The 19,735-nt window shown below is 56.6% G+C and overlaps 7 protein-coding genes across 7 annotated transcripts; 4 read left to right on the top strand and 3 right to left on the bottom strand.

Moving 5' to 3' along the window:
• Positions 1-164: 164 nt before the first annotated feature.
• M421DRAFT_65081 (uncharacterized protein) lies at positions 165-914 on the bottom strand (the record flags this gene model as incomplete). Its single annotated transcript, XM_033596217.1, has 2 exons — positions 165-624; positions 673-914. 2 exons carry the CDS (start codon positions 912-914, stop codon positions 165-167), a joined length of 702 nt encoding a protein of 233 aa, XP_033448047.1.
• Positions 915-3,967: 3,053 nt separating this feature from the next.
• On the bottom strand, positions 3,968-5,473 carry M421DRAFT_175659 (uncharacterized protein). The gene has a single exon (XM_033587830.1). The coding sequence runs from the start codon at positions 5,232-5,234 to the stop codon at positions 4,071-4,073; it is 1,164 nt and encodes a 387-aa protein (XP_033448048.1). The 5' UTR covers positions 5,235-5,473; the 3' UTR covers positions 3,968-4,070.
• A 700-nt stretch (positions 5,474-6,173) lies between these two features.
• M421DRAFT_64423 (uncharacterized protein) lies at positions 6,174-7,289 on the top strand (the record flags this gene model as incomplete). The annotated part of the gene is made up of 1 exon (XM_033596157.1): positions 6,174-7,289. The coding sequence occupies one exon, from the start codon at positions 6,174-6,176 to the stop codon at positions 7,287-7,289; it is 1,116 nt and encodes a 371-aa protein (XP_033448049.1).
• A 408-nt stretch (positions 7,290-7,697) lies between these two features.
• M421DRAFT_421635 (uncharacterized protein) lies at positions 7,698-9,577 on the top strand. The gene has a single exon (XM_033592898.1). The coding sequence runs from the start codon at positions 7,767-7,769 to the stop codon at positions 9,423-9,425; it is 1,659 nt and encodes a 552-aa protein (XP_033448050.1). The 5' UTR covers positions 7,698-7,766; the 3' UTR covers positions 9,426-9,577.
• A 1,322-nt stretch (positions 9,578-10,899) lies between these two features.
• Positions 10,900-11,208, top strand: M421DRAFT_15796 (uncharacterized protein; the record flags this gene model as incomplete). Its single annotated transcript, XM_033587636.1, has 1 exon — positions 10,900-11,208. A coding segment is annotated over one exon (309 nt), but the record flags the coding sequence as incomplete, so codon positions are not given.
• A 596-nt stretch (positions 11,209-11,804) lies between these two features.
• Positions 11,805-13,566, top strand: M421DRAFT_175684 (uncharacterized protein). Its single transcript, XM_033587831.1, has 3 exons — positions 11,805-12,010; positions 12,113-12,178; positions 12,260-13,566. Exons 2-3 carry the CDS (start codon positions 12,137-12,139, stop codon positions 13,484-13,486), a joined length of 1,269 nt encoding a protein of 422 aa, XP_033448052.1. The 5' UTR covers positions 11,805-12,010; positions 12,113-12,136; the 3' UTR covers positions 13,487-13,566.
• Positions 13,567-14,339: 773 nt separating this feature from the next.
• On the bottom strand, positions 14,340-15,796 carry M421DRAFT_421638 (uncharacterized protein). The gene has a single exon (XM_033592899.1). The coding sequence runs from the start codon at positions 15,524-15,526 to the stop codon at positions 14,750-14,752; it is 777 nt and encodes a 258-aa protein (XP_033448053.1). The 5' UTR covers positions 15,527-15,796; the 3' UTR covers positions 14,340-14,749.
• Positions 15,797-19,735: the final 3,939 nt, after the last annotated feature.

Raw genomic sequence — 19,735 nt, forward strand, 5'->3', positions numbered from 1 at the left:
CCGGCGTCAGTCACCCAGTTGGTCTTCTCAGCCGAGCTGATAGTCTCCATAGGTATAGGTAATGCGGGATTTGGCTGTGAGAGGCCAAGATTCACTTTGCCTCGGTAGGTACCCTTTCATATCGTCATAGCCGGCGCCAGTTCGAGACCGTCAATAATGACTGTCTATTTCGGTAGCTCGAGAACACATGCTGAGTCTCCCATGTCGATATCAATTGAGCATCTGCGATCTGGCAACACAAGGACGAAACTCCTCGGCGCTGTGACCGATCCAACAGGCTCCAGTAGTGCTCTCTCGTTGGGCTCCCAAATCTCCTCGTAGCAATCGATCATGTCGCGCCATCTAAACCAGATGGTGACATGCAGCTTCCGAAGACCTGTCATGACTGGTAGGGCGGCCCAAGAGTTCTTCCACGCTGCGAACTGGAGCTGGTCCGCGGTGATCCCGTCGTGGCGACTGAAGTAGAAGCTGTCTAATTCCCAGTCGATACGTAAGTCTTGGACTTGAATCAGTCGCTGTGGCAGGAAATAGTAGGACATGTAGTCGATGGTTGGGTAGTCATCATCCCAAGTAGCCAAGGAGAAGGTGTTGGAGGCATACAGGTACTCAATCGCTTCAGAGTATCTGTGAAAAGTCAGCTAGCCATCTGCAGCGCAGGAAAGCTCATCTTACATCTGGCGACAAGTCCTCAACACAGCGAGTGCGAGCTCGAGCTCGACCCGGCGTGGATACAGTGGCTCCTTGAGATCGCTGTCGCACAGGTAGCGCTGAGCTACAGGCTTTCCATCGGCTGTTCTGAGCCTTACAGTGACACCACCTAGCATCTCAAGGTATATCATGCGCCGTATCTCCAGAGGAAGCCTACTGATGAATGGCGATTGTGACTGGTCAAAAGTCTTCTGATCGTCTTGCATCTCCATGACTGGCATGGTAAGTGGCCGCAGACGAGGCTCGGGTGTTGTGGGTCGTAGAGGTGGCTGAGAATTAACAACGCAGCTTGTTCTCCGTGGGTTGGGCTTGATGTAACATAGGGCGCACAAGATGCAAGGACTGCAGCATACCCAGAATGCGCTTTTGCAGGCGAACGTGCCCAACTTACCGAGTGCGTTGGTTGCACGCTTTCCAGCTCTTTTGCGTGCGGAAGTTGTCGTCATTTTGGTGTCGTTAGGGTGAAGAACCGCGTGAAGTGAGAAGTCAGCTGTTTGTATGTGAACCCACCTATCCAATCAGACAACAGCACTACCCCTCACAAGAGACATCACCGAATTCGATATTAAATTAGGGGAATGCAGCGTGTTACCGAAAGCCCCGTACCAAAAATGTTATGCAATTGTAGGATCTACCCCCGCAGTTGCCTTCACCTCGATTCCGACACGCATCGTTTATGTACAAGCCGTACACATGTGAAGAGTGGAACGTGACTCTCCAATGGCTCTTTCGTGTCCTGAACAAGGTGTTCAATGATATCGTTAAATGGGACAGGGATATGGAACCGAACCCTGTAGACCTGGTCCTTCTTACACCCAGCCAATCGAAGTTCGGGAAATTTTCAGTGAAACGATCCCAGCTGCCTAGAGGATATTGGTAAGAAATATCCAGCACTTCTTTTCCCAGTGATACCTTGTCCCGAATTTTCAATGCGGTCATTGATGCGGATGACATAGTTGCAGTAAACGCTTTGCCGACCAGCTGCGCCGGGGCTCGCCCTAATTGTCCAGCACTTGACCAAGGGAGCGTCTTACTAGCGAGATAAAATGTACGTTGATCTCCCTCTTCGACCGTTCGACGAAAGCATCTTCGCAATCGGAACACTGGAGATGCGATATGCTTGAAAGGCCGACTTGTATCGTCGTAATCCTGCAGGAGACCGAACCTTAGGTCTGACATGACTGCTTCTCGCAGCCTTCTTTCTTGGTAAAATTTCGTACTTCACCCGACCTCACCATGGTCTGCCAATCTCCGCTGCTTGCCAAGCTGCAGATCATCAGAGCGTTTCATGAGTCTCACGCTTCCTGTACAGAAGAAGGATCGGCAAGAAGTAGCAAATTAATGCTAATGCTGCCGGCGAAGTCAGACATGGTGGTTGTGGAGGCCACGATGGAGTTCGCACTGCTGACAAACGAGTGGGGTCGCCTAGGTACTGGTACATGGCATTAATGCGCCTCACGGAACTTACGCACTATCCTTCATGCGACAACATTATTGATCGCGCTCGTCTTGTAAAATTGCTCGCAGCGAGCGCAATGTAGCACAGTTCTCAGCATCTCCCTCCGCAGCCTCATCGCCAGAACGTCGAGCTACAAGGCACGTAACGCCCACCATACTGGTGAAAGGCATGCTGTGTCGTCATTGGATGGCAGATGAGACTGCGACCCGCGACATGCGCGAGGCTGAAGCTGATGGCCAGTACGGCGCGTGTAAGGCTCTGCAGCTATCTAGCCTTGCTCCCTACTCTCCAACACCTGATTGCATGCAATCATCGTGTCTGGAGACGGTCCCCTTACTGATCAGGTTGACATTTGATCAACAAACTCCTTCCCTGCAAGTCTAAAAGTCACATTTCTGCACTCAGCATGGACAAGATCCCATGTGACATAGGCTCGCTAACACGACCCTTCTCGCCTCCAGCGAAGCGAAGCAGAAAGCATGTACAGCCTGTCGATCTGGGTTGGGAGAAAATAAACACGAAAATGGAAACACCATGGATAGATCTCAACCGCTCCACCATCCGGATACTACAACTGCGCCAAGGTGCAGGCGATGAGCCTATCCGAGTCAAGCTTCAGGTCATATCGTTGGATGACGAGCCATACTTTGAAGTACTCTCCTACATGTGGGGTGACCGATATAGCACGAAGCACATCGACGTTGATGGAGCGCCCTTCCAAGTTTCCAAATATGACACCAGAGAAGTGGAGGTTATATCAGTAGGGAGGCTCCATGTCTCCCACGTACCTACTGGAGCAGAAAGGCTTCGAATCTCTCCGTCAGCATGCAGCTGATATTTTCGCGGCCCAGTGTCAGTCCGACATCTTCCTACATACCCTAGATATACTGGACGACATGGCCAAAGGCGATCACCTTTACACTTACCCTATCATCACCTCGGTTGTACACGGCGAACGCACCCGTCGATACATACTTCACCGGAACTAGCTCGCGGTCATGGACCGTGTCCGCTGGCTCGTCACTCGGCCATGGTAGTCGCGCGTGTGGACACTGCGAGAAGCAAAGCTTCCACGAGCTGATCCGATCGTCCACGCTCCTCCATACTCGATTAGGCTCTCGCGGTTGCTCGATGGCGTGGAATCGATGTGGCACCACAACAACTCGATCTTCTACAAGTGGTTAGGGCAACCGATTACGACATCCAATCGCGACGACGGCGAATTTGGGGCGACTTACACGCAGTGTTGAGCCGTCCACGCTCAGCGCTGGTTCCTTGCAGAAGCAGCTCAAGACGGTCTGGGCGTTCCACTGGGCATGGTGACTAGCGCTACCAAAGAACGCAAGGCGACCGAAATCCGAGACCGTTGGTTCGGTATCTTCGGATTCTTGCCTGAGATGTGGCAGGCGCAGTCGAAGATGTTCCCTACACCCAAGACGACGGCCGAGCTGTTCTCGCAGTACTCGAATCTGCTGTACCTGGGCACCGCAGATCTGACACCGCTTGACAAAGCACGAGGATGTGGACGGAGTGCCGTTGACAACCTACCATCGTGTGATGTCATTGTATCCATATCGCTCTTCCTGCACGCCGGGGTGTCTCCATGCATTAGAATCACGACCCGATGCGTAAGTGGCCTCGAATCGTCACTGCCCATAAATATGTGGAAGAGTACTGGTGGTCCGTTGAATGCGTAAAGGCGGCGCCAGGGCCGCGACGGAGCTGTTGAGGCTAAGTGTTAGAGATGTATAAAGATACCCACCGTCTATGTGCATCTACGCCACCGCGCGGTGCGATGCAGAACCCAACTCCCAGCACCATCCCGCACCACACCGCGCAACCGCCGACAACACCCTGAGCCCATCGTACCGACGAACCCAGCGTCTCCCTCCCATCACCAACATCAAGCCCCCCATCCCCGCACGCGCGCCCACTGCCGCCCGCCCCACCCCTCATGCTCCCTCGGCCTCACGCGAAACTGTTCGCTCTGCTCGAACGTCCCCGCCACACCAACCTCCCACGAGTCTCCGTACCCAATCCCCCAGAACCGAATGCCGTAGCGACTCCCATCCCGCTGCGCAGGCGATAGCGCCCTCGCATCGCCGTCCAAAGCATGGCGCGAGCCCACCGCACCCGTTGCGCGCAGATCGTGACTATTTCCCAGCCGGACCAGCGTGCACAGGCTCGGCTGCGGCATCTCGTGGATGAGCGCCAGCACGTCTGTGTCCGCTGCGTGCATGTCGGCGAGCGAGGGCGGAGGTTCGGGCGCGTAGGCTTGTGCGGGCGGGGGCCAGTTAAACGGGTTGGCGATGATGGGGGTGGCGGGCGGGTAGCACGGGTGTGCGTGTTCGTGGGTGGGCAGTGGGGGGTGTGCGTCGTCGGGGTAGATGTCGGCAGAGGAGGGCATGGGGCCTTGGTCCATGCGCTTTGTGCGCGAGGCGCGGCGGGGGAAGCGGCGGTGCGAGGGCATGCGGCTGTGTAGGTGGTGCGAGGTGGTGGATACTGAGCTGCGGCGATGCTGGTGCTGCGCGGATGGGCCTTTGGGGGTCGTGATGGTCTCGTTGGGTGCTGGTGCGGCGACGCAGCGCGGAGTGGACGTGTCCTTGGGTTTGGCTAAGCGCGGTGGCGACTTCTTGGGAGTTGTCTCTGTCGTCTGAGGAACAGTTTTGGTGGGAGTGACCGATGATAGAGCCGGCGGTTTGGTGGGAGTGGCTGTGTCCTGCTTCTGTAGAAAGTCTGCAAGGCCTTTGGCGGTCAGAGGCTTTTCCAGTGCCCATCCAATTAGCTTACCATACAGTGCACCGGGATGTGCTCGAGACTCGTGAGACGCAGTTGTAGAAGCGTCTCCACTGGCATCGGCTTTCACGGACGGAAGACCAAGCCCCGCGCTCAGCTCGCTGATGCCGACTAGAGTGAAGTCTGGCTGAGGCTCCGGAGTAGGTTCAGGGAACGTGAATGGAGGCAATCTAGGTGTTGGGGTACGATTGGCCTCTGCGACTGGTGCTGCTGCTGGTCTCGGCGTCTGCGGTGCTCGGATTTCTTCCACATCGGGTTGCTCTGTACACATTAGTACAGTCACGCCATGCAGTGCATTCCCAGCACAAGAAAGTAGATTGTCTCGTGGGTCTGCTTACTTTCCAGCTTCTTCACCAGGGCTTGCACGTCTGGAGACAGGATATCCTCCAAGCGAACCGGCACTGACGTGAGTGGATCCCTGCAGTACAGTGAACGCGCACTGGCGACGTCGTGGAAGGGCGAGTCTGGTGTTCTATAGTCAGTTGTGGACATATAGAAGGAGACGGAGAAGGCTCACAATTGAACATCGGCGCCATTGCGAATGTGTAGTCGAAGTCGCGCAGAGGTGGCGGTGATGTAGCCGGCGCTAGCGCAACATCTTGCGGAGACGAATCGCCGAATATTGGACTGAAAGCTGCTGCTTCCGGGTTGAAGGATGTGGCGCGCTGTCGTAGCACTGAGACAGGCTGTTCCATGTCGAAGTCACTCTTGTGGGCCTTTAGGCCTTGAGTGAATGTGGAGTCACGTTCCGGGTTCGCACAATAGCGGTTTGGGGAAGGAAGGTAGACAGACTGGTAGTGGCTCCGGCGGTCGAGGTATGGGTTAATGACTGAAGAGCTGTGTGTGAATGTGCGTGAAAGCTGTTGATGTTGCGCTGGAAAGACAAAGGAGATATCGATGAGGCGAGAGATGTAAAGAGAAGGAGAGTAGTTATCGCGACATCCTTGGTGAAGGTACCTGTGGTCACATGGGTAAGTGACGCTTACTGGGAGTGTACATTTGCGAAAGTGAAGGCAGACAGAGCAAGCAAACGCGTGGTCCGGCACCAGCCAGCGCTCAGCAACCGTCAGTGTTGCCTGCCTTCACTGTCTTTGTCGCTAAAGTCTACGCACAATAGCAGGGTCGTACCCCGGATTGATCGTAATGCCTCGACGTCCTCTCTACAAACTCAGCACGGTCATCGCCGGCCAACCAAGTCGGAGTTTTTGCAATGTACAACATATATTCGAATCACACCGAGAGGATCGCTAGCGTCTGCAAGCACAGCCTACATTTGTCAGCGCCTCCACACATACTGCAGTGTCCCCATTGCAGCATCTCTGCAGCCCAGGAAGACCTAGAAAGAGCTCGGAGAAAGTTTGAAGGCGAAGGAGGAGCGGATGCGTCTGCGTACATGCGCGATCGTGCTTGGAATATTGCGCGCCTCCAGTATACTGCCGCGAAGCGGAGGTTCAAGAAGATAACGCAAAGGGATTGGCAGCGCCAGGAGCGGGAAAGACTCTGGGACGAAGGGCATCAGTGGTACTTGTCTCAGCACGGGCACGTAGCGTCAGGTCTGGGGACTTGCTCGCCCTGCATTATTTGCGCGACATTGGAGAGGCGGAATCAGCGGTACGCGAAGCCAGTCGTATCTCTCACGACAGCGTGGTGGGAGCGTGAAGGGGCGCTGGTGGAGGAGGTGATGGTCGTGCCTGAGACACCTCCTCGCGCATTGGCGAAGACGCCGCGTCTGGCACAAGCGCAGCCGCGAGCAAGTAAGCGTTCGTACCTGGCCGAGTTTATCAAGAGCTGGCGATCAATGAGAACCGTGTCTGACGAGCAAAGGCGGGTCTGGGAGGACCGTCTCAAGCTCGACAGAGTCATCCGGCAAAAGTACGACCTGCCCGACGACTACGAGATCGAAGCTGAGCTCTTCGAAAATCCGCTTCCGGCTTCACACGCCAGGCACCACCACAGGCAGCTCCAGAACGGCGAACACGCTGCCGAGCGCCGCGCAAAAAGACTAAAGCGGCGAGCGGAGGGCTACAGGCCGTGTCGCAGCCTGCTCGCTCTTTCTGAGATTCTGAAAGACAAGGAGATGGATGCAGCCGAGCTGGAGGAATTGAGACTGGAGGAAGAGGCTGTGAAGCTACAGCGATTGGTGGATGTTGCGGCAACTGAGGTTGGGTTCCTGTACTTTGTCGGTGAGATGGGCCTCCTCGAGCGTTGGAGAGCCGAGTTTGAGTGCAGCAGTGTGGACCTGATTCAGAGGCGAAGTGAGAACGGCGTATACATTGGATATATTGAGGACGAGCATGTTGCGGCAGAGGAAGAGAAGGAGATGTGAGGTGCTGTGCGTGTCGACTCGGTGGTAACGTGACAGGCGAAAAACACGAAATCTGAAAAGACGATGCACCGAGGCAGTCTGTAGAGGCATGAAAGCAGTAATGAGAGATGCAGACATCAAAGCAGTAATGAGAGGTGCAGACGTGAAAGCAGTAATGAGAGGTGCAGGCATGAAAGCAGTAATGAGAGGTGCAGACATGAAAGCAGTAATGAGAGGTGCAGACGTGAAAGCAGTAATGAGAAATGCAGACATCAAAGCAGTAATGAGAGGTGCAGACATGAAAGCAGTAATGAGAGATGCAGAAAGGATGGTGTCATGGTGAGAACAGCCGTCACTACGAAGTGACGTTATTAATCGTATAATACTAGCTCAACACTCGCGCGTCATGGCTTGGCGCGCAACGCTCGTCTTACTTTCTGCAGAGCGCCGTAGCAGAGCACTCGGCAGTCGGCGACTGTTCGCATCCGACCGCACGCAATGGGCAAGGGAACTGACAAGCTCTACATTACCCACTCCGAGTGGTCATCGGCCGACGCGTTCGGCAATGCGCGCGGCGCCAACAGCGCAAACCGGGCGTCGGCGGCGGGCCTGGCGTCGACGTTCAAGCGGCTGCCGTTCAACTACTGCGCCGTCTCGCTGCAGCCCTTCGCCGACCCCGTGTGCACCGCAGCCGGCACCGTCTTCGACCTGACGCACATCCTCACCTGGCTCGCGAAGCACCCGAACACGAATCCGACCGACGGCTCGCCTCTGAAGCGCGACGACCTCGTGTCGCTGCGCTTTGCGAAGAACGAAGATGGCGAATACGTCGACCCCGTGACCTTCAAGGTCTTCACGGACAACACGCACATTGTTGCGCTGCGCCCGAGCGGGAATGTGTTTGCGTGGGACACGGTCGAGCGGCTGAACGTCAAGGCGAAGAACTGGCGCGATCTGGTCAGCGACGACGCCTTCACGCGCAAAGACGTGATAACGCTGCAGGATCCGCAGAACATCGAGTCGCGCAACTTCAGCGCCTACAAGCACGTCCAGGACGGCGACACGGGCATGTCCGGCAACGCGGCGAAGATCTTGAAGGCAAAGGATGCCGTCGCAAAGGCGCGGGCCGACCGTCAGGCGAAAGCGCAGGGAGCCCAGCCGTCGAGCGCCGTTGCGATAGTATCGAGGAACGGCACGGCAGCACCCGCGACGGCCGCAGCGCCCAAGAAGGCCGCCTACAACGCCGCCGTCTACACGTCTGGAAAGGCAGCGGCCTCGTTCACGTCCACCGGCGTGGACGTACACACCTCGGGCGAACGCGCCCTCCTCTCCGACGAAGACTACATGCTGAAGCCGAAGCGCGTGAAGAACAAAGGCTACGCGCGCATGTCCACCTCTCTCGGCGACCTGAACGTGGAGCTGTTGCCCGAGCATGCGCCAAAGGCCGTCTGGAACTTTGTCAAGCTGGCACAGAAGGGCTACTATCGCAACACCATCTTCCACCGCAACATCAAAGGCTTCATGATCCAGGGCGGCGACCCCAGCGGCACGGGGCGAGGGGGGCAGAGCATCTGGGGCAAGCCGTTCGAAGACGAGTTCGAGGGCCCCAACCTGCACAACGCGCGCGGCATCCTCTCCATGGCGAACAAGGGCAAAAACACAAATACATCCCAGTTCTTCATCACGTACCGCGCCGTCCCGCATCTCGACCGCAAGCACACCATCTTCGCCCGCGTCGTCGGCGGCCTGGACACGACCCTGCGCGCCATGGAGCTCGCCGAGACGGGCGAAAAGGACAAGCCGCTCGACGATCTCGAGATCAAGGATGTGGTCGTCTTCGTCGACCCCTTTGAGGAGTGGCAGAAGGAGCGCAAGGACAAGGAGACCAAGGACGCCGAGGTCGCCGAGGTCAAGAAGCAGGGCGGCACCGCCGACGACAGGACGACGTGGACGGGGAAGCGCATCCGTGCTGACGGGACTGTTGAGGGTGGGACAGCAGACGGACGGGCGGTGGGAAAGTACCTCGCAGCTGCAAAGGCAGACATTGTCGAGCAGGGCGACGACGAGATACTGGAGTACGTCGACGAGGAAGAGGACGTTGCACCGCCGCCCAAGAAGGCGAAGACGGGCGGGTTTGGCAATTTTGACGCCTGGTAGACTTGTTCGTTGCGATACTGTGGCAACGTACACGACTAGACATTGGAGAATGATACCCCGGACGAGCTACCCATGCACCATCGTTGCCAACAACCAGTCAAGTGGGGCTCCGCGACCTCGGAATGACTTGCTTGATCACCTGCATTGCTTGATTACCTGCAGTGACCTGCATAGGATTAATTCCTACCTCGTTGGGTAGGTGCGTGAACGGGAGTTCGAAATTGACGTGCTTGTTGACTAGGCTGCCATGCACTAACGTGCCCCAGCTTACAGATCGTGCTTCGGGCCTGGTCACCTATCAACCTGACGTGCGCGATCGTAGATTCGGTGACATGGCCGTTCATGCGATCTAGTCGTATACCTAAATGCGTCCTGGGATCATCGTCGTCAATGCACTGCGCCCGTGTCGTGGATAAGGTGCGTGTTTTGCGCGTTTCGAGCGCGTGCAAGGTACACTATGGCAGTGTTGTTTGCGTTCAAACAATCCGCGAGGCCCTTCGAAGGTCGTTTGCAGCGCTGCGGATGAAGAGCTCTTGCTCACGTCGCCGCCCTCGGGCGAATCGATGCTGCTGTTGTGCAACGTACTTGAGGCGTACAAGACGGTTCCTGGCTCGTGTGACATGGGCGCAGCCAATCCCGCAGCCGACACTGCACGGCGCTAGCACGACATTGTTTCAGGTTCGGGCTGTCACTCACCTCACAAACCTATCCAGCGCGCAGTCCTGGCCTTGGCTATCCCATTAGGTATACGGGGTCTGCGGTCTGCGGCCACTCGCGCGGGCAGCTGTGTAGATCTGCTTAAAGACGAGGCACCCACGGCTCCGTCCTGGGCCGGCATCGAGGCACAGCGTCCATCACGGCCTCAGAAGGGATGCGTGACGGTACATTACACTTTGGATCTTTCCCTTTCTGCTTTTCTTCCTAGCAGCCGCTGGCGTCATACCCAACCTGTGCTTTTCAGTCTCTCCTTCAAGACTGCTTCCTTGCGCCGGCCGCAGCTGAACGTCCCCTCTTTTGTGTTTCACAGTCACTCTCTCACCTTGCAGCACTCGGTCTTGGTGTCGTGTGTATAGACATCTGACGCCTCACATAAGCACTCCCTCACTTGTACTTGGGCGTCTGCAATCGTTGGCCTGACCTTCACCGGGAACATCTTCTGGGAACATCTTCTGGGAACATCTTCACCGGGAACATCTTCACCGGGAACATCTTCACCGTGAAAAGAAAAAACATCAACAGCGGAACGCAGCTTTCACTTATACGGCACCGGCTACTGCGAAACACTCGCACCGCAACACCACGCGTCTCAGCACCCCGCTGCCGCATTCACCTCACCACACTCGTCTCAGCCGGCCACTCTCGCCTTCCCTGGGTCACGCAGTTCTTGCGCCCACCTACTCGACAACAAGTCTGCGCTTGGTCGCACCGCACGCTCGACCCACCATTCGCAAACACCTCTCACCGCAACACCACCATGCACTCGCTACTCAGCGCGCCTCTCCTGGTGCTGCTCGCCAGCCTCGCAGCAGCAACATCCGACATCTCGCTCTCGCAGTTCACACCGCGCATCAACAACCTGCCCACAGAATGCAAGGCCGTCTACACGTCCACGATTGACGGCTGCACGGCCTCGGACTTCAGCAGCAGCGCGACGTGCAGCGCCCAGTGCGTGGCGGGCCTCACGCGCATCGCCGCCAGCGTGAAGAGCGGGTGCCGCAACGTCGACGTTGGCGAGACAAGCATCATCGGCGTATTCCAGAACGACATCGGCGTCGCAGCGCTGTGTCCCAACAATCGCCCCTCGCCGTCGTCAAGCGCCAGCCCAAGTCCAGCGAAGAGCTCGCCCCCCTCCCCAACCAAATCAACGCTGCAGACGAGCTCGCGCGCTTCCACGCCCGCCACCACCACCGCCGCTCCGCCCACGAGCACACTGCAGCCCTCGAGCACAAGCAGCGGCCTGGCCATCGACACGACCTCGCGAGCAAGCCAGTCGTCGTTCCGCTTCAACAGCCCGACGGCCACGCCGTCAAGCAGCAGCGCGTCCGCCGGCAACAGCCAGCTCTCCAACTCGGACTCGGGCGGCGGGAGTCCGTTCGACGTCGTCGCCACGGGTGGCGCGGGCCGCGGCTACGGCATTGAATGTGCGGCGTGGGGCATGCTGGGCGTGGCTGCTGTGGCTGTGTGGCTGTGAGGCGAATCACGGGCCGGGCTTTTTACCTGTTTGGCATGCATGGCGTGAGGGCATGCATGGCGTGAGGGCATGCATGGCGTGAGGGCATGGATGGCGTTTGGCGGATGTGTGTTTTCTGTCCTATATACCCCAGCCGGTCGAGTACAATGCGCTTTTGTAGATGCACGTGTGGGGCTTGCAGCTCCTGCACGTTGATTTGAATTGAATGGATGATACCCTTATCTATCCTACGTTGACGTTCGTGCTCCCTTGCTTCCCCTCTGGCCTGACGCGCTGCAGCAACAAACTCGTGAATAGCAATGATGTCAGAGCCGTCACTCCTGCACTGACATGAAGTATTGACAATCAACCGTATCCCCACCATCCGCTCCACAGCCTAGCCAATCGCTGACCGGTGCGCACGCCAATCACCACGCAGGACAGCCGCAGCGCCACGCGACGTAATCACTCGTGATCCCGCGGTGTCGCGTGAAGTATGTCTGACGGCGCTATGCAGGAACACAGTCGTGGACCGTAAACGATGCAGAAGACGATCCTGCTGTGCTTTATCCATGGCTTCAAGGTAGGCACGCTCAGACTCGAGGCTCGACGATAATGACACGGCTCGACGAACCTCACATGGTGCCCTGGCTCACTGACCCAGGGCGGCGACGACACATTCGGCACGTTCCCCTCGCACCTCAAGGCGCTCCTGCAGCACGCGCTCCCCAAAGTGACGGTCCTCACCATCACGTACCCCAAGTACGAGACGCGCGGCGACCTGCACGAGTGCGTCGGCCGCTTCAAGGAATGGCTGCAGGACAAGGTCATTGACCTCGAGGTCGCCAATGCAACGCCCTCGCCGACCGTCGACCCAAGCGTGCGCACCATCCTGGTGGGCCACAGTATGGGCGGCATCGTCGCGGCCGAGACGCTGCGACGCATCCTCGCCGAGCAGCCGGTGCCGAGTCTGCAGCGCTCGCAGACCGACGCCGAGACTGCGCCGCAGGGCCTGGCCGAGGGTAGCACGCTCATGTTCCCGTACATCCAGGGCCTGCTCGCCTTCGACACGCCCTTCCTTGGCATTGCGCCTGGCGTCGTCGCCCACGGCGCTGAGAAGCACTGGAACACGGCCAGCTCCGCCTACGCCGCCTACAGCAACGTCGCCGGCGCGTTCGGCTGGGGCTCCAAAGACACCCCCACCGCCGCCGTCGACCCGAGCAGGCGCCTCCCCGCGCCCACTTCCAGCGCCGACGCCGCCTCCGCACCCCTCTGGCAGCGCTACGGCCGCGTCGCCATGTTCGCCGGTGCAGCGGGCGCCATCGCCGCCGGCGGCGCCGCAGCCTACATGAAGAAAGACCAGATCAGCCAGGGCGTGACGTGGGCGACCTCGCACCTGGAGTTTGTGGGCTCGCTCGCGCGTCCAGAGGAGCTGAAGACGCGCCTCGCGTCCGTCATCCAGCTCTCGCGCGCGCACGGCCTGGGCTTCGCCAACATCCACACGACACTCGGCCGCGCCGTCGACGCCCAGAAGCGCGAGTCCTGGACCGGCGCCGTGGCGGGGCGTGACCGCACCTTCTGCAATCTGCCCACCGGCAGCGCGCGCGAGTTCTTCGTGCCAGCCGGCAACGACAAGCTGGAGGCTGAGACACTCGCACACATGGCCATGTTCAATCCCCGCAGCAATCCGGGTTACTACACCCTCAGCGAGACGGCCAAGGAGCTCGTCAGCGACTGGGTGCTGGGCGCGTGGTATGAGGATAGCGAGGGCCGTGTGCCTGGGGAGTGTGAGGGTGAGGCAGAGCTGGTTATGAAGCCGTGCGATGACGAGGTGCTGGGTGTGCAGGACTTGGATGAGGGGTTTGAGCATGTCAAGCGCGCCGAGAGCTGATGCGCGGTGGGTCGGCGGAGAGAAGTGATGCGCGGTGCAGTGGATGGGGAGAGTGTCGGCGAGGAAGCAGATGGAGAGTCAGAGTGGCAATGGGTAATGTATCTGCATCGAGTGTACTTGCAGTTTGTAGCCACTGGGAATCTGGGTGCATCTGGCGCTCGAGATACGATGCTGTTTGCACATGTTACAGAGTTACTACGGAGCATGCGGGGGAGCAAGTCGACCTCGTTGGGCAGCGAGCCCTGGTCCGCTGCTCCTCATACCTGTCTGCGCGTGCCCTTCTGACGAGCAGCTAGGCGTCTACACCATAGCCTGGACCAGTGCGAATGCAGCGTTCTGGACAAGTGCGTGCAGAAGTGCAGGCCGACTGTGCTGGCGTACACTTCCTGGGAGCGTTTGGTGCGTGAGGGTTAGGGTGAAGCTATGATGGAACGAGCGAGCGTGAGTAAAAATAAATTTTGTCGCGATGAATGAATACCTAAGCCAACGTTGTCAACGACAAAAGTCGCGTCGAAATTTTGTTGGAGATTAGTACAATTTGACAACGTCAACTGAATTAAAGTCTACTGCTGCAATTTTGATAGTCAAACCACACAAAAGAGGTGCTATCAGTCAAAATTTTGAATCTCGTTTGACTTAGCGGTGGTACTAAACGGGTCTACTTGAGAGTCGTGCAATTGAAAAAAAAACAGCAAACAGAGCAGCTCCACAGTTGTAGAAGAAAAGCTCATTTGCCGATTGAATACTTATTTAAACTTACGAAGTAGGTCTTGGAAGTATTAATTAACGGCTTTTTTTTTCCTTTAGATGATTTGTAGGCTTCACCACAATCCACATGGAGAATTGATAGAACAATCAAATAAACAAAAAGTAGCTCTACAGCACCGTCAAATTAAACAAACATACTGCAACCCCACACACTGGTTGAACTGCAACCCCACACACTCGTTGAACTGCAGCCCCACACACTCGTTGAACTGCAACCCTACACACTCGTTGAACAAACAAAAATAGGCCTCAAATCCTTGTTTTCTTTTCTTGACAACTTTGGGATGAGCACCCAAGCTGTCGCACTCTGCTCGTGATGACGAGTGCTGGCCGGCGGTGGATTGAAGTAGCCTACAGGTCTTGATTGTGTTCTAGCATTGATTTATCACGGCCAATACGTCGCCCTTGCTAGGATCGTCGAACGCTACTGCTGACGGTCTGAAAGGAAAGCCAACGCGAGACGTCGGTTGTCGTTCGTGCCGCCACAACTGGCTGTTATATCGGACTCGCACTCGAAGTCTGCTCTTCCCCGCCCTCCAGCTTTAAACTCAGCTTGGCCAGCCTTTCGTTCAACACCCTCTCCGTCTCTCTGAAGCGCTGCTCGAAGGCCTCGTCGTCCTCGCCGCTCTCTGAATCGCCTGTCGCCGTCGGGGTCTTGTCTCCATCTTCCTCGACGCGAATCTCGTTCTTCTCCCCGACGCCCGCCTCAGCCTGCTCGTCCGCCGGCTTCTTCTCAGCCATCGCTTTCTTCGCAGCCTCGAATCGCTCCAGACAGACCCCCAGCCTCTTCAGACTGCTCTTCGGCCACATCTGCTCGTAGTCGTAATGCCCCTTTGAAGTCCTGGCGTCTTTCGGCAGCGCAAGCCACCCCACCTTACTTCCCACGAACGAATGCACGTCCGGCTCCATGATGCCCGGGTAATCCAGCGTGCCGATGCGGACATCACTCACCGCAAAGCCCCACGGATTATCGTGGCCCCAGAACACAGTCCCGCACTGTTGGCAAAGCGCACGTCTCGCGCCTTCCTGAGGCCGTAACTCGTCTGGTTTTGAGCCATTGCTGTTGAGCGTGACCAGCGACGGCTTGGCGTCGGAGATGATGCTGATGTTGTACGTTTCGATAGTTGCGTGCAGCGCGAACGCGCTGCCCGTCGCCTTCTGGCAGTCGGGACAGTGGCATGCGTAGCAGAAGAGTGGAGATGTGAGGAGCCGGTACTTCACCTTACCGCAGTAGCATCTGCCTGTTACCGCTGGAAATGGTTTCGTTGTCATGGCGTTGTTTGGAAGCCCGTGGTGTGTTCAGACCGTTCGCTTGAAAGATTAATTGATCTTCGATGATTCCGCAAGCTTGTCGCGTCTGCGGTGCTGGATCCTTGCCAAGCGTCGTGCTGATGAGGCCTGATGAGGCTGGAGAACAGGCTGCCGTTGGGCTGGCGCCGTGGTCCGCGTGCGAAGCGCCAGAGGAGGACAGTATCTGAGATTTCTTCGATACGACGCGTGCTTTGAATTTATTGTTCGATTCCGCGTATGCGCAAGATGGTGTTGAGTCGTCGCATGATCACGTTACGGAGCGTGAATAAGATGACGTCGGCGCTGACTAGTCCAAATCCGGAAGCGGTATCCTCACTGTACTTCTCTCCACAATACTGAATTCAAAACCTGTCCACGATACGACCGGCCTGTAGATGATGTTTTTAGCATGTCACATCCGGAATCGTGGCATCGCCATGTTGCGTAAGGGCGCTCCCGAAGTGCTTGAATTGAACAACAGGATTGATCAATGGCAAACTCCGCTGCCAATGACAGTGTGAAGGACGCTAAACGGCCGAATACTCATACCGCCTCGTATCCTATTCCAACTCCATCAGAGATCATCAGAGATCGAGGTTGGCACAGCGCATGCCGATTCAACACCTTATGCAAGGAGACGCATGGTTCATGACGCGCTGCGACTTCGTTCCGCCAGGCGCGCGTGCGAACATGGCATGGCTGTCTGTCACTCATGTTCCGCAGAGATGCGACGAGAAGGCACAGTACGCTCGGTACCAGGACTGTGTGGACGATGATAGTCTGCCGGCCACGACATGGCTCTTCACCGTGTTCCCATGAGGCATGTCAACTTGGATTTGTGAACGGCTGCAGCGGCCATGTATCGTGGCTACTCGGATCGGTAGGTACAGTGCATTATTCGAAGCTCTCTAATACGAAGGGATGGACCATATTGGGTTCGCAACGAGTCAGGCTCGTAACTACACCTGCGAATGCATCGCAAGATCGACACAGATCTCCCAGAATCCAGATGCAGGTACACGGCCTCTCATCCCTTCCCTAACTGGTTTGGCAGTTGGAAGCAAATAGGACAGCTTACTGACCCGATTGTCACTTGTGTAGACGTATCATGTCCGAGCGTCACCTTAGTTTCCGAAGCCAGGCTCCTGGGCGTCGAGCAAGATATGCTCTGTCGTCCAAGGACAACAGTTATTGCTACACAATGGACAACTGCGAGTCTACAGTGATGCCCCGAGGGACGATCTATGCGAGCGGCGTCCTTTGTCGGTGAGCGCTGCCAAAGAAGACGGCGTTGACAGTACTGGCGTCATCCCTATTCAGAACCAATTACCCTGGTTGAGATGCTGTGCGCCCACATTCGGAAATCTATATCAGAGTTAAAGCCATCATGGACTCGAATAGCAAGCTCAAAGCAACTTTCACCGCTCTCTCACCTCAATCCAATCTAGAGCTAGTTCTTCTCCGTCACCACTTGTTGAGCTTGAGGCCTTCTGAGTCCGCTCCTTACCCTTCCACCATATTGTAGGCTTGCGCCACCATGTCATATATCTTGCTGCGAACTGAGACACCATTAGTGAAACCCTCCAACGTGAGGCACGAGCCGACCGAGCTGCCCCGCCAGCTGTTCTACATCATCCGTGGGGCTATCGATGCGGTTGAAGCTCTGGATGTATTTCTCGAGCTGATTTCCGAGTCCTTAACCGCAAAGGGCGATACGTCGGTCAACGGCCCGGGTTACCTCGCCTTCGACGCTCACGTTGGTGATACTGCCTGCCAGCTGCGAGCATGCATGCTGTTGGAAGTCATAAAGCTCTTGAGAAGCCCCGAGGCACGCAACACCATTGATGCCATTCGTGCCACTCTTTGCAGCCTCCAGCAAGTCGCAGAGGGTGCTCAACAACTCATTGCCGGACTGCTTGGTCTTGACTGGAATAAGGTACGGGCTGGTGGCTTGGAGGAGCTTGATGTTCCCAAGGCCGGGATGACTACCGATGAGCTCCTGGCAACGCTCGGCTGGGTTGGAGTTCGTCGAAGATCCTTTCGATACCACAGCCGCAGTGCTTCATCGTCGGTGTCTCCTACCTCACAGGACTCTTCTTCCAGCATGGAGTCTAGCCTATATGACACTGATGCGGGCGTGAGCTGCCGCGCAATACTCGAACGTGGCTCGGAGACATCGGACAACAACGACGAGATCGATGGAGTCAACTGGAACCCTTTCGATAGCCGACAAGTGGTGCGCTTCGTGGTGTATTCATACGTACTATCGAAGTACAAGCAGCTGACGTCCGTCAGAGGAGTGTATCGAGCGACACTAAATCCCGAGTCGGCTTTCAAGACTGGACAGAAGCTTTTTCCACAAGAATTTGGACGTCAATTCGTGCGGCCGAACAAGAGGGCGATATCGGAAGAATTCACAAGCTTGCAGCGCTACATCTCGGAGTTGAGCTGTGCATGGCTACAGTATGTAGCACGCAAGTCTCGAGGTCTTCATCCCAAACACCACTCGCTGCTCAGGTCGACCATCAGGACTAGCGCTAGAGGTGTGCGCTTCACGTCGAGCTACGTGGATTACCTTGTCCTGCGCAGTCTTTGGGCTGAGGAGCTTACCCCGATTATCATCACAACCACGAGATTCTGTCCTTCTGTTACAGGTGTGTCCAAGCTAACCTTCCCGCAGGGTTTCACCGCAACTACTTCAAGGTCACAGCGCAATTCCGATGCAACAACGACCCTGGCGACCTCGAACCGCCCGTTCTCCCCGACGTCTCATGGCGACTGAGTCAGCGTACGAGCAAGGACCTGAACCGCCTCTCTCGGTCTTTGGACCCGCACATCACAACTAGCGGGAACAGCATCGAAGGGACCGAGTCCGACTACTACTCGCGCCTCCCATCTGCGTATATGCATCACGACGACCGATGCTGCGACAACGAGAAGCACTGCGACGACATGCTTGCCAGTGACCAGGACCGAGTCGTCCGAGCAATATTTGCGGAGCATCACCATTACGCGTTCGAATTACCTGACGGAGAGCGTGTTTTGGGTGAAGACGTTGTGGTGCAGCGCCTGATGAACGGGAGTATACCAGGAATGTCAGCCATGTGACCGAGTCGAAGCAGGAGGCAGCGCTTTTGGGTACAGGCTCGTCGTACAATCTTTACATGTGGCAGCACGTCGCTTTAGAGTCTCCTGCACGGCTTTTAGCGCGTGTCCAACGATCTGATCGAGCATAGATCATCAGCTCTGCGGTCTGAAATTAAAGAGCTGTCATCTGTTGGGAGACAGGGTCGAGGCGTTCATGGTGTTCGATCGGAAAGCTCCTGGCAGTATTAATTGTACAGTCGTCGCCAAGGCGATTTGGCGTGAGGCATCAATGAATATGCAACCCACTTGAAACATCTCTCGTGCGAAACGGAAATTTACTCGCCTGAAGAGCCGCGTGTCACGAGTGCTTGTTCGAACGCCAAGCATCTCTGATGAGAGCGTGTGACATCTTCCGCACGCATGTGGGCACTCGAAGAGTTGTCGTACTGGACGAGGAGATATTACAACCCTCTGACATCGCTATCTGTCGGTGGACAAGACATTTCCGTGGATGATGGTGACCCTTCCACCTAAGTTCAGATGGCAAGAGCGAGGGGATGACACCTTCGAGATATCAGTGCAGATGAGGCTGGGTCCAGATGACTTCAGGGGTCGTTGTCTTGGTCTGACGCGCTACAAAACCCACAGCCAAGGAATACTGTCTGAGGCAGGTTGTAACGAAAGATCGTTGTGTGTTTTTTGTTGTGACCGGCGCTCCGCCGGCGGAAGCGCTTGGGTCAGCCGTCGGACCGGGCCATAACTACTTTTGCGCGCATCCTCTTCCCGCCACAAACAACTCGCGTCGCGCATTTCCCTACCTTTGCCCGATATGGACACACCGGCGCTCCCGTACGACCAGCCTGCGGCTCTGGAGAGCTTCGCGAAGGCGGGGTTCTTCCGGCGCGCCTGTCAAGACGCAACGGCCCACCGTCAAAACTGCCTCTTGTTCCAGCCAAGCAATCCACTCTTTCATCAAGCTTTCCACAGCATGGCAGAGCGTCCCGCTGGAGAGAGCACACGTCAGCTCGGCAGCTATGGAGTACCTTGCAGCAATAACTACGCATTGGCGCGAACCTCTGCCTACTTTACCTACTTGATGTCTCC

Source organism: Didymella exigua, assembly GCF_010094145.1.
Source record: "Didymella exigua CBS 183.55 unplaced genomic scaffold M421scaffold_16, whole genome shotgun sequence".
NCBI lineage: Eukaryota > Fungi > Ascomycota > Dothideomycetes > Pleosporales > Didymellaceae > Didymella > Didymella exigua.